This window comes from Neophocaena asiaeorientalis, unplaced genomic scaffold (genome assembly GCF_003031525.2).
Source record: "Neophocaena asiaeorientalis asiaeorientalis breed wild unplaced genomic scaffold, Neophocaena_asiaeorientalis_V1.1 scaffold5, whole genome shotgun sequence".
In the NCBI taxonomy this organism is placed as follows: domain Eukaryota; kingdom Metazoa; phylum Chordata; class Mammalia; order Artiodactyla; family Phocoenidae; genus Neophocaena; species Neophocaena asiaeorientalis.
In genome coordinates this window covers 6451792-6468539 of record NW_020174698.1, presented here as the reverse complement: position 1 = coordinate 6468539, position 16748 = coordinate 6451792, and the positions used below count along the sequence as shown (strand labels likewise).

At 39.5% G+C, this 16748-nt stretch overlaps 1 protein-coding gene across 6 annotated transcripts in view; it reads left to right on the top strand.

The window, feature by feature from the left end:
- L3MBTL3 (L3MBTL histone methyl-lysine binding protein 3) overlaps positions 1-16748 on the top strand; it is a 116580-nt gene that overhangs the window by 80537 nt on the left and 19295 nt on the right. For all 6 annotated transcript variants that reach the window (XM_024759091.1, XM_024759088.1, XM_024759090.1 and 3 more), the window contains one exon: positions 4631-4780. In XM_024759091.1, the coding sequence (XP_024614859.1) occupies positions 4631-4780 (150 nt within the window). The remainder of the gene's footprint in view (positions 1-4630; positions 4781-16748) is intronic.

Sequence of the window (16748 nt, the reverse complement as noted above, 5' to 3'; positions counted from 1 at the left end):
GGTCCACACCCATTTCACAAAGTTTCAGTGACTCTCTCTGGAGTCTTTTTTCAAAGATGCAGTGTTGTATTTGCTAAATGAAGGGAGAAATTATGGGGAGAATCATGAAAGATGTTATGGAGAAATGTGATCAAAAAAAAAAAAATCTATCAGTATAATTGGAACCATAGTGGAGAATGACTCATTGTTTTCTGGAATGAGAGAGGAAGAAGTATACCTCATGGCTTAGAAGCCATGCATTGATAAAGAAGTCGTGTTCATTGTGTTCATTTCCTTGTCACGTATCAGACATAACCGGCAGATCTGTATATAACTCTGGGGCAGGGATGTGATCCAGAGAACTAGTGTCAGCTCCTGCCTGTGTCCTGTATTCCCTTCTTTTCAGCCCTCTCAGCTGGCTTTTCTTAGTCTCCCTGAATATGCTGTTCTCTTTTCAGCACTCAAAGCTCTTTATCTGGCGGGGTATTAATCCTTACCAGTCACAGCCTGTTTTCCATTTCCTTGGTAGGCTTGTGGAAGAGCTGCTGCATCATGGCTGTTCTTTAAAAGGTTCATTTCACTGGCGCTTAGTTTTGTCCTTACTGAGAATGCTGTGCTTAGGAAAACAACGAGAAAATTCTGCTTGGATTAATCTACTGAGAAACCACATAAATCAAAACATGCATTCTTTGCTTAGATAACAAGGAAAGTTGCTCTTTTGGCACGAATAATCAATTTTATGAACGTGTAAGCAAAAGCCTGTGTTTTGACTAGCATGTGTTGTTAGAGTCTCCAGAAATTACAATAGTTGAATTTGATCTAAGAAGTGTTAGAAACAGAAATGTGTTCTCAACAATGAAATGTAAGAATGTGATGTTTTTCAATGTTGAAATGTAAACAATCAGTGAGTGAGTTGGATGTGGATATGGTGTTCTCATTTCTAGGGATGTTCAGGAGCCAGATGACTTACTTCTGTCTCTAGCAAGGCAGCATTAATATTGGTTGTGTCATGGTGTTTCCCTTTGTTGATTCATTCATTTGGCCTACCGAGAGGTCATAATGGGAGGAGATTAAAGGATAACTAAAGTTATATAAAACTAAATGTTCTACATATCTAATGCCTTCAGAAGTAAATGTTTCCTATGTAAGGTTTATCTTGGTGAAATTAAATAAGAAAAGAAAAAAACAGAGAGTACTTCCTGCAACCTTAAAGGATATTTATAAAGTCCACGGAGAGTTTAAAAAAATTAGTAACTCTGGATTTATACCTGCAAACTATAGTCATCATATTTGTTCAACATCCATCCGTTCGTGAAACAAACACTTACTGAGTGTCTGCTGTATGCAGATACTGGGTTAGGTGATGGGCTGTACAGAGGAGAGGGCCCCTACTTCTAAGGAGAACGGTGTGGTACAAACAGATTTTTGGAGAGGCATGAATGAGTAGCACTCGGAGAGAAGCATCAACTTTTCCTGAGGGAAGCAGAGAGCCTCCATAAATGGGGCATATTATGGAGTTTTTAATGCTATTGTTTATTTTTGCTGATGGTCTTTTACACAGTAGGGGTTAAGTGTTACTCCTTTTCTCCTTTTAAAATAATAATCCTAGGCAAGATTTTTTTTGTGGCTTCCTATTTGTGAGGCACTTAGATCTGTTATCTCATTTAATTCTCTCAGCAGTTCTATAAAGCTGGCACTGTTCTAATCTCTGTTTTACAGAAGTGGGAGGAGAGATTTAGAATGCTTGAGAAAGTGCCCAGATCAGAGAGTGGCAGACCTGGGATTCAGCCCGGGCTTTTTTTTTTTTTTTTTTTTTTTGCAGTACGCGGGCCTCTCACTGCTGTGGCCTCTCCCGTTGCGGAGCACAGGCTCCGGACGCGCAGGCTCAGCGGCCATGGCTCACGCGCCCAGCCGCTCCGCAGCATGTGGGATCCTCCCGGACCGGGGCAGGAACCCGCGTCCCCTGCATCGGCAGGCAGACCCCCAACCACTGCGCCACCGGGGAAGCCCGCAATTTCCCTTTTTAAAGCCTCAGTTTCAACATCTATAAACAGCATTAGAATAGGAGTGACTTCCCAGGAGTTAGACGAGGTGATGCAAGTAAAGCACGCACCCCGGGTAACGCGCTCAGTCTGTGGTAATGTTTGTCGTTGTCATCTTCATTTTACAAATGAGAAAACGGAGTCCTCCAAGTTGTGCCTGCTCGTTGTGGATAAAGCTGCAGAGCACATCTAGAATCCTGAGTGATTATTCTCAGTTGTAAATCAAACCATATCATTTCTTTATTCAAAGGTCCTCCAATGGCTACAAATTGAACCTAAAATAAAAATATGAACTGGTGACTATGACCTGCTAGGACCTACATAATACTTCCCTGCCTGCTTCTACACCATCTCCTCCTGCCCTTGATCACTTCACTCTAGCCTAGCTGGTCTGTCTTTCCCTTACTCATGCCTGGCTTTCCCTGTGTTGTATTACTCTTCTCATTTCCTGGAATGCCTTCTTCAGAGAGGCCCTTTCTCACCACCCGCCTCGCAGCCCCGCAGTCTCTCTTACATTATATTCTGGCTTTTGTCACTATGTGGGGTTGTCCAGTTTATTTATGTAAATCATGTATAGCCCATCCCCTTCTAGAATATCAGCTCCATGAGAGCAGACAGCTTGTCTTTTTCATTTTGACTGTGTTTCCCATGGCTGGAAAGGTAATTAACACATCATAGTTACTTGATAAATACTTGCCGATCAAATGAATGAAATAATTCAAGAGTGAAGTTATCTAACCATTTTAAACTTAGGTTGTCACATGAAAAGCCTTCCTTGTGGGTTATTGTAAAGATTAAGTAAAAAGCAAATGTAAAATACTTTAGCATGGTGTTCTATATACAGTAAATGCTCCATAAATATCACTGGTTTTGTTTTTGTTATTGTTGGGTTAACATTATACACATTTATGTCAACACATGATCAAATGTTATTTACTTTCCTCTTTCGCATAGATATCAAAGTAGCATGTAAGTAAAGAAAATAAAGATTGTACTTTTGCTTACAAGGTATCTGTGATAAATTTTATAGACCATTATCAGAATCACTTGGGAGCATTTGCAGACTCTTCTCTCCTCCCAGGAGGATGTGTCAGATTCTCTTGGTAGAGGCAGAAAGTCAGTGTTTAAAAATTTTCCCTAGGTGATTATCAACATTCCAAATAGTACCTAACCTGAGGAAAAGAATATGCAAGACACTAATATAATTTACCTAAGTCCCAATCATTTCCAGATTTCAGGAGGCTTCCTAAAAACCAAGGGGCAGGGCTTCCCTGGTGGCGCAGTGGTTGAGAGTCCGCCTGCCGATGCAGGGGACACGGGTTCGTGCCCCGGTCCGGGAGGATCCCACATGCCACGGAGCGGCTGGGCCCGTGAGCCATGGCCGCTGAGCCTGCGCGTCCGGAGCCTGTGCTCCACAACGGGAGAGGCCACAACAGTGAGAGGGCAGTGTACCGCAAAAAAAAAAAAAAACCAAGGGGCAAGATAGGGAGTTAGTTGGAGGGGCTGATTATGTATTGAGATAGAGGCTGCCCAGTTTTTCTGAGACTGGAAAGCTGAGGCCCACGCACAGGAGTCTGCTGACTTAATGCTGAATTAACAGTTAGTGACCTAGATTCCCTTTGCTTGGATAACAGGAGTGATCCCCCCATGGAATCTGAGAGACGAACCAGTGGTCACAGATAGAAGGGAAGGGAGCTAGATGGGTCATTATCCAAGTTGGCTTCTGGTCCGTTTTCATATTAGGGATGGGAATAGCTACAGATTGATTTTTTTTTTCCTAGGATATCAGGTATACATATGGGCCTGGAGACAGGAAATGGGGGGAACCTCCTTCCTTTGGAGGGTAGCAGCTGTTATAAAGGAAATTAAACAGTTTGTGATGGCCCTGGGCCTGGAAGATCACTTTAGGAAGGGATCTGCTCCGTCTGTCAATCACTCTGTCTCTGTCCCACCTCTATCACCCACCCTTCTATGTTAAGCATTTCTCTCTTGGGCTGATGGTTCCTAGAGATATGCACAGGCCCTGCCCTTGGACAACACAGGAGGGAGTCCTTCGGTGACCATTGCACACTTCCAAAGACTGCATTTGAAAATCTAATGCAAAGACATATTTTCTATCAGAATATACTTACATTATGTTTGTTTGTTTTAATTAATTTATTTATTTTTGGCTGTGTTGGGTCTTCATTTCTGTGCGAGGGCTTTCTCTAGTTGCAGCAAGCGGGACCCACTCTTCATTGCGGTGCGTGGGCCTCTCACTATCGCGGCCTCTCTTGTTGCGGAGCACGGGCTCCAGACGCGCAGGCTCAGTAATTGTGGCTCACGGGCCTAGTTGCTCCGTGGCATGTGGGATCTTCCCAGACCAGGGCTCGAACCTGTGTCCCCTGCATTGGCAGGCAGATTCTCAACCACTGCGCCACCAGGGAAGCCCTTAAATTATGTTTTAAAGATAAAATATTTCATACTGTATATTTAATCTATGTAAATATATATATCCAGTTAAATTTTTGCATTTTATATTTTTAGCTTGTCATTTTAATTGGAAGAAGTAATTATGCTCTAACAAGAGTGTTCTTTCCTTTCGTTTTTTAAAAATTTTAATGTTTTAGTGCTGCCACCTGTCCCTATTCAGAAATCAATTTGAATAAAGACCGAATTTTCCCAGACCGCTTAAGTGGTGAGATGCCTGCGGCTAGTCCATCATTTCCAAGAAGTAAAAGGGCAGACACAAATGAAATCTCTTCATCTCCTGAAACCAGGTAATTAAAGTGGTAATATTAGTGTTATTTAGAAGTACTGTAGTTGGAAGATTTTTTTTCCTTAGGTGATTTATGTTCTGTAGTGATGTCTTCTAGTACATTATTGAAAATGCACCTGACTTAACGTGAGGCCGATGGTACTTACAAAAGTATGTCCAAATCAGGCAGGATATCATATTACTTGTTCATCTTTTAGTTGAACTTGCTTGATGTTAGAAGTTTGGAAATCCCCTTTTCATTTCATGCCAATTCATACTCTGAATGAACGGATCAATATTTGTATAAAAGCATCCTTTACAAAGAAGATGGTAGATTCCCTGTGAAGAATGGACGTTATTTCTTTTTAGTGCTCATTATATGCCAAGTACTTGCATCTACATTATTTCATTTAATTATTAGGATATTTGTTGTACTGTATGCCCAGTCATTTGGTTTTGATATCACTTGTAGAGTTGAGTTGGAATGTTTTAACCTCCGTGGATTATTAGGTAAAGAACCAAGTTTTGTTTGATGTTTTAAGTAAATGGTCTCTGCCTTTATATTAACTAAAGATATTACTAAAAGAAAACATTAATACAAAGATGATCCTTAGGTTTTGGGGCTTTCTTTTATGGAGAGTTTTTAAAATCTAAGACAATGTAGTTCTTTGATTATTTTAATATTTTGTAACTTTTGTTCTCATGGATGAACCAAGTGAACATTTGAATTAATAAATCTGATTCCTGGACTTCCCTGGTGGCCCAGTGATTAAGAATCCACCTGCCAATGCAGGGGACACGGGTTTGATCCCTGGTCCGGGAAGATCCCACATGCCATGGAGCAGCTAAGCCCATGCACCACAACTACTGAGCCCGTGTGCTGCAACTACTGAAGCCCGTGCACCCTAGAGCCCGTGCTCCGCAACAAGAGAAGCCACCGCAGTGAGAAGCCCATGCATCACAACAAAGAGTAGCCCCTGCTCGCCGCAACTGGAGAAAAAAGCCCGCGCGCAGCAGTGAAGACCCAATGCAGCCAAGTTAATTAATTAATTGATTAATTAAAAATTTTTTAAAAAGTCTTATTCTCAGCTCACAGCAGTGTTATTGGAGTAATGGCATTTAAAGTATCAAAATCCTTAGAGAAAAGCAGTTTCGCCCTATGGATTGGGGAGAGCTGTAACTTACAGCATGTGGGATCTTCCCAGACCAGGGCTTGAACCCGTGTCCCCTGCATTGGCAGGCGGATTCTTAACCACTGCACCACCAGGGAAGTCCCTGATGATTTGTTTTTAATCCTTAAAACCATGACTAATGTAACATAAATTCATATACCCAACTCAGTGCCCTGTAATGAGGGCATATCACTTGAGGAAATTTACTTTAAGACAAATAAAGTACTAATTCACATAGTAATAATTACAGAAACAGAGTTCATTGACTCACAAGGAGGTAAGGATCCCTGAAGTTTAGATTTCAAAAGCTGAGATGTTGTTTACAATTTTAACAGGATACTCTGAAGGGCTGGCAGTTTCAACTCACAGGCTTTTCACTAACTTTCTGGGCTCTGGGCTGGATACCTGGGTCCAGTTTCCTCACAGCAGAAAGACCTAGTTGGTTTAGGTGACTTTTGCGGTCCTTTTTAACTCGAAATATTTGTAAGAAAAGAGTAATTTTTTTCTTTCAGTTTTATTGAGATATAATTGACATATAGCACTGTGTAAGTTTAAGGTGTACAACGTAATCACTTGGCTTATGTATATTGTGAAATGATTACCACAGTAAATGAATATCCATCACCTCAAGTACATCCAGAAAAAAATGTTTTTTTCCTTGTGATGAGAACTTTTAGAATCTACTTTTTAGCAGCTTTCAAATATACTATCCAGCAGTGTTAGCTGTAGTCATCATGCTGTACATCTTTAGGACTTATTTATTTTATAACCGGAAGTTTGTACCTTTTAACCGCCTTCCTCCAATTCCCCCTCCCCCATCCCCTGCCTCTGGTAACCACAAGTCTGATCTCTAGAAAAGAGTGACATTTATAGTGGCTCTAATGAGTCCAGGGATCTGTCTTCTGTGAGGATGTGAGCATGGTTCTCCGCGTCATCACCCGTCATTAAGGAGACAGTCTTAGAGACTTTAACGTTTCTATTGTAACCCATGGCACACGTTTGATATCTAAATAATTTTTACATTACATAGATTTTTAGCCCATACTGTCTTTTGTTCAGTGAATTCTAACCTGCCATTACTTCTCTGTGAATTAATATTTACACTTATTTGTGTTAAAGTTAAATTGCTTCAGGGGTACCAGGATTTGGTAAATGAGTGTTATGTTATTCGTGGTTTTGAAGACTTTGTTCAGATTTCTTCTCGTCTTCAACTTTCCAGGTTAACTATTTTTATTTTATTTATTTATTCTGACTCATTCATTTATTTATTTGGAGGCTAGTAGTAACCGGAGAGATGTGATTAGTTATACGTTGTCGAAGGAAACATAAAGGAGACAGTCCCTTAATGATCCCAGACTTTTTAAGGTGAACATTTTTGACCGAGATTTTTTTTCACTTTACTTTTTATGCTAAGTATTTTTAAGAAATGATTACAGACATCATGATATTTCAATCTAAGCACTTCATTATGCATAAAAACAACATTTCCAAAATAGCCAAAATAACATCGATTTATTTACTTTTCTAAATATAGATTTTATTCTTTTAAATTTTTAAAAATTTGCTTCAGATTATTTTATTTTTTTTCTTCTCCAGGCAGTCACTAGTTCTCAACAACAATCAAAATGATACGTGGTGTTTTAGATATAAATGATCGTGGGGTAGCAGCACAGCAGATGTTAACAAATGAAAGGTTGTTAACAAAGAAGCCTCATCTTACAGCTTGAAGATGGTTGATTTAATGTAGAATTAATAGAGTTGAAGTTATCTGGCTTCTTTGCTTTAAGTGAATCCGTATGAACATATTTAATTACATTTTTCCTTTTTAAAATTAAAAAAAAATTTATTGAAGTATAGTTGATTTACAATGTTGTGTTAGTTTCAGGTGTACAGCAAAGTGAATTAGTTATACATAGATCCACTCTTTTTTAGATTCTTTCCCCATATAGGCCATTTCAGAGTATTGAGTAGAGTTCCCTGTGCTGTACAGTAGGTCGTTATTAGTTATCTATTTTATATGTAGTAGTGTGTATAGCAAACATAACATTTTTTGATCATTCTTTCACCTGGACTTAAGAATGAAATCGTGAGCTGTGCAAAGCTCTGAGAACAGTGACTGATAAGCAATAAGCCCTCGATAAATGTTAGTTTTTATTAGTGCTGTTGCAAGAGGAATAGGTTGCTTATTTGTTTCACAATATTTATTTCAGAGGAGCAAAGTAAGGCTGGTGCATTTTTTTTTTAATATTCCTAGGTTAAACTTTGAGTAGAGAGTACTCAAACAAGATGATTCTCATAATGTCAGATTATGGTCTCTCCTCTTTTTCCATAATCATTGCTCATGTAGATGGAATTTCCCAGTCAGGTTTTAACACATTTTCTTTGCATCCTTCTTAATAACTTGCTAAAAATTGGTTGCCAGACTCTACTTTTAAATTAAAAAAAAAGGCATTTGGCACAGCAAGAGACAGTTGCACCCCCAGAAGCAGATCTTGAGACAGAGATTTGATGGCAAGTGGTTTACTTGAGAGGTGAGGAAAACGCCACTAGGGGAGTGGAGAGGTGAGACCGGGAAGGAAAGGCAGCCAGTAAAAGCTTCATTGTCACCCCAGCTACCACTGTGGACAGAGGGAACACAGCCCTGCTGGGGGCACCAGTAAAAGCTTCATTGTCACACCAGCTACCACTGTGGACAGCGGGAACACAGCCCTGCTGGGGGCACTGTGGGAGGCTGTGTAAAACACACATCTCAGGTTTTCCCACCATAGGGATGAGGGAGCTGAGCTATTCTAAAACACGAGTTCCTCTTCGGTCACGGAGCTAGGCCTACAGGGGAGGAAGGATGAGTTAATTTCCCCAGCACGTACCCTGCCACACAGCAGGCAGAGCAGTCAGAGCCCCAGTAAATCCTGTGGGAAGGCAGAGCAGGTGAGAGGTAGGTAGGAGTCGGCTGCTGTGCACTGAAGGGGTAGCGTGTGGCTAGGACATACGGGCCAAGCCCTGACAATGTCTGCTGCACCAGCCCATTCACCCATTTCAAATGCTAGCCGGTCCCCAGAATGAAGTATGCTGGCGTTGCTTGTGATCCAGGAGCAGACATAATGGGGCCAGATAAATGAACAATGCAAGGAATATGTATGTCCTTTTCATACCATAAATGGTATTTTAAGGGCCAGTTCACAGGCCACCTGCTTGGGATAGACCCATGGACAACCAGTGTTCCATAGCAATGCTTCCCAAACCTGACTCCACGTCTGATTCCCTGAGATCTCTAAAATTCAGATTACAGGGCCCAGCCCAGGCCGCCAGAATCTTTCAGGCTAGAGCCTAGGAGTCTGCATTTTAAAAATTCACTTGGGAGTATATCTTCCTGCTTAAAATTTTCCACGACTTCCCATTACCCTTGGAATTAAGACCCTAATTCTGAACATGGCCTACAAAACCAGTGTTAACTGGCCCCTGCCGAACTCTCCAGCTTTTTCTCTACTAGGCTGTTTTTTTTTTTTTTTTCGCGGTACGCAGGCCTCTCACTGCTGTGGCCTCTCCCGCCGCGGAGCACAGGCTCCGGATGCGCAGGCTCAGCGGCCATGGCTCACGGGCCCAGCCGCTCCGCAGCATGTGGGATCTTCCCGGACCGGGGCACGAACCCGTGTCCCCTGCATCGGCAGGCAGACTCTCAACCACTGCGCCACCAGGGAAGCCCTAGAGCCCTCTTAATGTGGGGCAGAGCTTCCCAGCTAGGATGCCCTGACCCTTGGGTACCAGTGCTCTGAGATACTGTCACCTGTGGCCCCAGCTCTTGACAGCCAGAGGCAGCCCTCTGTGTCATACAAATGTGGTCATTTCCGCAGTACCATTTTCTACGTGGGCAGGTAGTTAAACAACAGTTTGGGAAACACTGCCCTAATTTATACAAGTGTAGGTATGTGTTTGGGGGATTTACCTCTTAGATATCCAGTGTGGGGATTTTACAAAGTTGAGAAAGTAGGAAGTTTTACTGGAATAAAAAGAAGGTTATGAAGCAGCTGCCTCTTAGGTTATGTGACTGATAACATCTCCTTTGAAGGCTGGTGGATGATTCATGGTGGCCTTCCAACCTCACTGAGTGCCAGGTAGTGTGCTTGGTGCTGAGGGCGTCTCAGAATCACAGAAGACGTGGCCTCTGCCCTCATGGAGCTTATCATCGAGCAAAGTACACTGACTCAGAGAAAGTATTTACACAGAAGTGTCAATTGTGTTGGGATGTGTGACACAAAAGCACATAATAATTAGGAATCTGACCCACAGTCTGGAGGATCAGAAAAGCTTCCCTAAGGAAACGGGAGTTAACCTGAAGCCTGAGAGGTAAGAGACTCGCTAGAAAAGTGTAGGAATGGGGGTTCGAGGTAGAGAGAAAAGAATGTTTGAGGACCAAGGTGGCTGAAGCATTAAGTTTAAAAACAGCCTAGTAGAGGGCTTCCCTGGTGGCGCAGTGGTTGAGAGGCCACAACAGTGAGAGGCCCGCGTACCGCAAAAAAAAAAAAATAAAGAGGGCTCTACCTTGAGTCCTTTTGTGGGTGTGCTGAATGTTTGGGTCTATTTTCCTACAGAGACTTGTCAGATGGGTGGTCAGCTGATGAATGCATTCCCAGTGTGTATTTAGATAGAAATGTGAGGATGTAATCCTCTCCCAGTTATCCATTCATTCATCAGATGCATAAGAAATGTCTGTGTCGCATCTAGAGCTTTCAGTGAGATGTTCTCACTTGGGAGAGCAGCATCTCATCTCTGCCCTTGCCGTGCTGCTGGCAGCAAGATGGTTAGTCTGGGCTCTGCCCATCAGTGGAGGAGCTTTTCCTGGGGACCAATAACCTTAAGTCTCTATGTGTCTACAGCTGAGTAAAAGAAAGTTTATTTTTCTCTGTATATCTGAATAAAACCTGTGGGTTTCAAACTTTATTTTGCATCAGAAGCATCAGATGCTTGTTAAAATCCAACCTTGGAGGTACCATCTCCAGAGATACTGATTCAGAAAATGTAAGCTGCACCCCAGTTCATTTTTAACAAGCATCTCCAGGTGATTGGATGCAAGTGATCTATAAACCAGGCCTTGAGAATCATTACTGAATATAAAGACCCTTCTGCGGAGTAATAGTTCACAATGTGTTACCAAATAGAGAACATCAGCGTCTATCCCACGTAGTCTTATTCTCATGAAATATATTCTACAGGTGCTTGTAATTGTGTTTCTAAATTAGGTGCTATCGCTATTAAAAACCACATAATGTTTTAAGGTTCCATGTTGTTTATGCCTGCTTAGGGATAACCACAGAAGTACAATAAAGCATTTTTAAAATACCTGCTAATGCTTATATTACCTTGCAAGACAAAGGTAATTACTAACCTATATCCAATGAAAAAATTCAATTCAGTTCTTTATAGGCCATTAAAACCTACAGCTTCTCAAGTTGTAGGTCTAGTGTTTGTACTCTCAGAATTACATGGAGCAGTTACAGGAATTGCAGCTTCAATCTAATTCATATATTTAGGATGAATTAGATTTGCCCATCTGTACCCATGAGAAGGGCCCTGAGAAACAGATGGGAATACAGGCTAACATAAAATATGGAACTATAAGCATATATACATTTCTTTATTTGCAAAACTGTAAAATCTAGTAGTATAAAATTAATTTAGAGCCAGAAGTTCTAAAAGATTGCAAAAGTTAATTAGGACTCTTCAGAAACTTTGTTTTGCTTCCTAAGGTTTTCTGGTCCTGAGGGCTTGATGTTGATGAGTCAGAAAGTTCCTTTAATGATTGGTCATTCCCTGCCTATTGTAAAGCCTCTTTCCCCCTTTTGTTGATGGGCTGCCAGATATGGATTAGGAGCTGTGGAAATTTTCAAATATTCCAGTTCTTGGGAATCTGAGTCAAATCTATGTAGTTGTTTGTGTGCACCAGGGAGAAGCTGGGTTTTGGTTAAAACACTCACAGTCCTGATGCCAACGGCTGTGACACAAGGCAACCATTCAGAGTGTAAGGAAGAGATGACTGTGTTACTGTTGATGCCTGGGAAGTTGTTAGAACAATATTGTAACAGAGTCTGATTTTCTCTCCTTGAATAGCACTTATTCTTGACTCAGGAGACTCTTTTATAAATTGTAGAAAAGCAATGATATCTGTTCTTTTTCCTATGACAGCAGCGTGAAAGCAGTGCAGTCCTGCTCTTCTTATGCTACGTGATCTTTATGTCCCAGATCTCACCTTATTGGTTAGGGCTTTTCATTTTATAAGAGAACTGATTAATTAATTGATGAATTCATTTTACTGGGGAGTTTCCTTGGCATCTTGATAACATCCACTATTATTTACTTATTCATTATATCCCTTTCTTCACTAACATATGTTCCTTATGCTAAATTTTAATTTAATAGCCTTATTAATCAAAATGTTTTATTTGTAGTCATTAGATAAATAGTAAACTGTGCTTATCTCTCCTGGGCTGTGTTTATGAAAGCTCTATTAAAACTATTGTTCACGTATAGTCTCAAAAGGGATTTAATTATAAAAACTCTTTATTCGAATGTTACCTGTAGACATGGAAGTTTTAATTGCACTGGTTCTATTTGCCATCTTTTCTGAATCCCTTTGAAGATGGTGACCTCCTTATCCTGAAGCCATAAAGCACAGTCTTCTCTTTATTTGTAGGGGGCATTTTGGAGACAATTCAGGTTCTCTTTTACAGTACCTCTAACATACAACCTTGAGATTCCCATTCTCTGATTTTTTACCTGTGAGTGACCTCAGCCCAGAATTTTTTTTTCAAAATGCTGGGGGCATGCAAAGAGACATCATTTTAACATTCAAAATAGGAAACCCTACATTTTTTATAGCTCTCTGTACATTCACTGTGTCCCCACTTGTTCCTGGGGAGTGCAGCTCTGACAAAGCCCCTGTGAGACTAGAATAAGCTCTTCTGGAAAGAGAAGGACGGGGAGGTTTTAAGGTACGAGCCAAGCCAAACTCATGCTGGAGTCAGAGAGCTGGCTGAAATCCCTGAATTGAAGCAAAATAATTGTTTCATATTGTTTCAATATTATTTTTAACAAACTGATGACTGATTGAAACATAACGGGCTAGGGATTGTTTTTAAATGAAAATTGAAGAAACAGCTGTTGGCATTCAAATGTGATCCTGTTATTATGTATTTACTCTTCTAATGTTTGTTTCACTAATATTTACCACAAATCTCATTTGAGTAAGATAGTAAGACATCTAAAGCATGGCACATAATTACACAGAAGAAGAGAATGCTGACTCAAAAGGAAAACATTTTTCCATTTGAGTGTATTCCACTGTCTCAATTAAAAGCCTAAAGAGTATTGTTGAGTAAGATTTTAGTTATGATCATATTTCAATTCAGGCTAAAGAAATGCTGAAATAAATTGGTTGTTGAAAATTCTAAAATCCCAAGAGAAATTGCTGTGTTCCAGACACTCTTCTAGGTGCTTTTAGCTATGTTAGATCATTTAACCCTCATAATGCCTATGTGGGGTAGGCGCTATTATTACATCCCCATTCAGCAGACAGACCTCTCTCGGTTACAGGTTACACAGCTAGTAAGTAGCAACCTGGGCAGTCTGACTGTAGGCTGGCTCATAACCATTACCCTAAAGGCTGTTTTAAAACTTGAGGGAAACAGCTTGCTTAAAGAAAATAGGTGTCAGTAGATAATTTTATCCTAAAATATGAGTAATTCTTAAACAGTAATAGCTTCCATTTATCATGCTCCTACTCGTGTGTCTGGCTGTATGCTAAGCACTTCCTATATATCGTTTTATTCAGTCCTCAAAAAGCCTGTGAGGTAAAGGATTTATTATCCTTGTTTTACAGGAAGATGCAGCTGAGGGTTAGGGAAGTTCAGTAACTTGCTGAAGGTCATATAGAACTTGTAAGTAGCAGAGCCGAAATTTGAGCCAGGACTATTCACTTTCAAAGACCATCAGCGTCACCGCTGCTGGGCTGCTTTCTCCATGTTACGATACACCCCCCTGTGTCTAATCAGCTTGTATTCCCTTCCTGAACAAAATTGTTGGTAATGAAAAATGTCGATCAAGAGGAGAAGGTAAAGGAGTTTTAAAGTAGAGGAAATTTGTCATATTAAAATACGACAAAAATATTTTTGGTTGTCATTAAAAAAAAAAAAATCTGTCAACAAGCATATCTTGCACTCTGTTCCAGAGTGTGTTACAATATTATCACAGAGTTTTGACATTGTGATATAAACGTGTTTTGTTTATAATTGGAAGACTGTGCAGCTAGAATAACTTTTTGCTTGGGAAGTCGATATCCTAGATAAAGCATTTCATTTTTGCACAGAGAAAGAAATTAATCACAGTACCTATTCAGTGAGAATTAGCAGTGAAATTTCTAACCTTATAGGTGAGAGAAATATTGGTTGCCCAGTTGAGAAAGTGACTTTTATTTTAAATAAAATATAAAACAAGTAAGAATATTAGTGAGTCAGATTCCTCATTCCTGACCTTATCAGTAAAAGACGGTTTGAAAATAAGATTATGACACCAGAAGGCCAATTCCCTTTAACTGCATGTAACAAGGATATGTACTGTATTCTGGAAAAACACAAGGGTAAAAAAACAAATAATAATTAAATCTAATTATAGATTTTGGTGTCAGTAAGACCTGGTGCTATACTTGCCCTGAAAATTTGGGATTAACCTCTTTAAGTTTCAGTGGATATAACAACAGAACCTTCTTCCAGTGATTGTTATGAAATAATGGACATGTAAAGAACTCGGCCAATCTTTGGTGCATAATATGTTCTTAAGTATATTGTTTTCTTATTATTACTTCTTATTAATACTGTTTCCACATTTCTGGATGTGCTTGGTCAGGATTCTATTTCCTTCAGGGGTTCTGTTCATCCATCTGTTTCGTAATACCCCTTCTAACAGACTATTCATATTGACCCCACCCTGCCAACCCTCTAGCTAAAGGAAGCATCAGAACCCAAAGGGGCTTAGTCACTTTTAATTTTAAGGAGTTAGCAAAATCAACTTATTAATTGGAAATAAAACATTCAGTGAACATTTCTTGTGGAGTCCTGCATTGGAATTGTTTTTCAGTGAAGATAAATATCCATATGTATATATTCCCAAGTTATATGGGTTAAATTTAATGAAATATCACGAGTTAAAGTAAGGAAGGTAAGAGCTGAACACGCTTCTATAATGAAGGAACACGAATATACAAGCAGAAAGCTTCTCTTTTGCTTCTCTTCAGCGATGGATTATGGCACATTTAGGATGAAGAAACTTTTGGGGTCAATCATCTTATTTTCCTTTTCTATCTCTGTTCCCTCCTAGAAAATGATTCTTTTCCTACATTTCATAAAATAAGTCATTGGCATTGTATTTGGGCATAAGAATACAGAAGAACTTTCCTCATACTTAGGTCTTACAGCTTTAGTTTACTAAAGTTTACTTTAAAGGAAAACATAATATGCATTATTGAAACCACAAACATGTAACTGTTAATTATCAGTGGACAATTTCAATCATGAAAAATGAAATATACAGAAAATTCTAAGACAGAATTTTAGCCTTTGGGCTCAGTTTGGTTTTTTGTTTGGGGTTTTTTTTTTTTTTTTAACCATTCATTAAAGCTTTTAGGCAATCTACAGTAATTAATTGGGAATTTATTTTCTTTGACTCTGAAAAATGCCAATTTTAAGTTAGGTCACTCTAATGTGTGATTGTTTCTAATAACTATTAATATAGCCATCCACAAACCACTTATTTCAGTGGCCACAGTACTTACTGGGATAGATTTGTGGGCTCAAAGGTTATTATTTCCAGTTTAATATGAAACAAGTTCAGAAGATCACATAAGCTGATTTTAGCATAATAAGCTGATTTTTAACATGTTGTAATTACCAAGTCTAACTTCAACACTGTTTTTACAGAGAAGACGGTTTTCTACTATCACTTCAACTAGTGTCCTTTCTCCAGTTATCAGCAATTTTCTTATTTTCACTCTACCTCCATCTCCCCACTTTCTATGGAGTAAGAGCCTCCATAGTAATTAATTGATTTCTCTTGGAAAAAAATTTTTATTGCATAATAACAGTGATTCTTCCCATTCTCAGATAAGCAAGTATTCTTCAACAGTTGTGATAAGTTGTTTTTAGTATGAAGTAAGCCAGGGAGCTCAGATTCCAGTGAAATTTCATGTGTCCCTGGAAATGATCTTTCTAAGAACTAGTGAACATTTTATTTATCTCATGCTTACCGTGTTGGCATCATTGTGTTAAATTATTATTGGTACAAAAAGGGAGTAAATTAGTGCCTTGGTAATCAAGACTGTAGAACTCCTTTATATTTTGTTGGGATATTTGGTTTCAAAGGTATTATCCCTTTTCTTAACACTGAACAGAAGTGTGGTCTGAGTCTTCAAGAAACTAAGGATATATTTGTAAAGGTAACAGCATTTGAAACAACAGAACATCATAAGTACAGAGTATTATAGAGTATTATAAAGGATTTATTTTTAACCCTGAGAACGGAATACATTAGGTTAAAAATTTTAAATCCCTGAAGTTTAGTTTTAAAGAAAATATAAGTAGCCTGTGCCTGGTTTCCTTTAAAGCCATTTTTGTCACTGACTTCAGGGTAAAGCTCTGAATTAGGATTGGAATGGGTCCATTCCACTTTAGAGTATTCTTGGCATGGTTAGATTAGCATTAGTTCATTCCTGGTGAGAAAGAGGTGGAATCAGTTCAGCCTATCAATTTGACCTGATTAAGCCAGGAAAAGCTT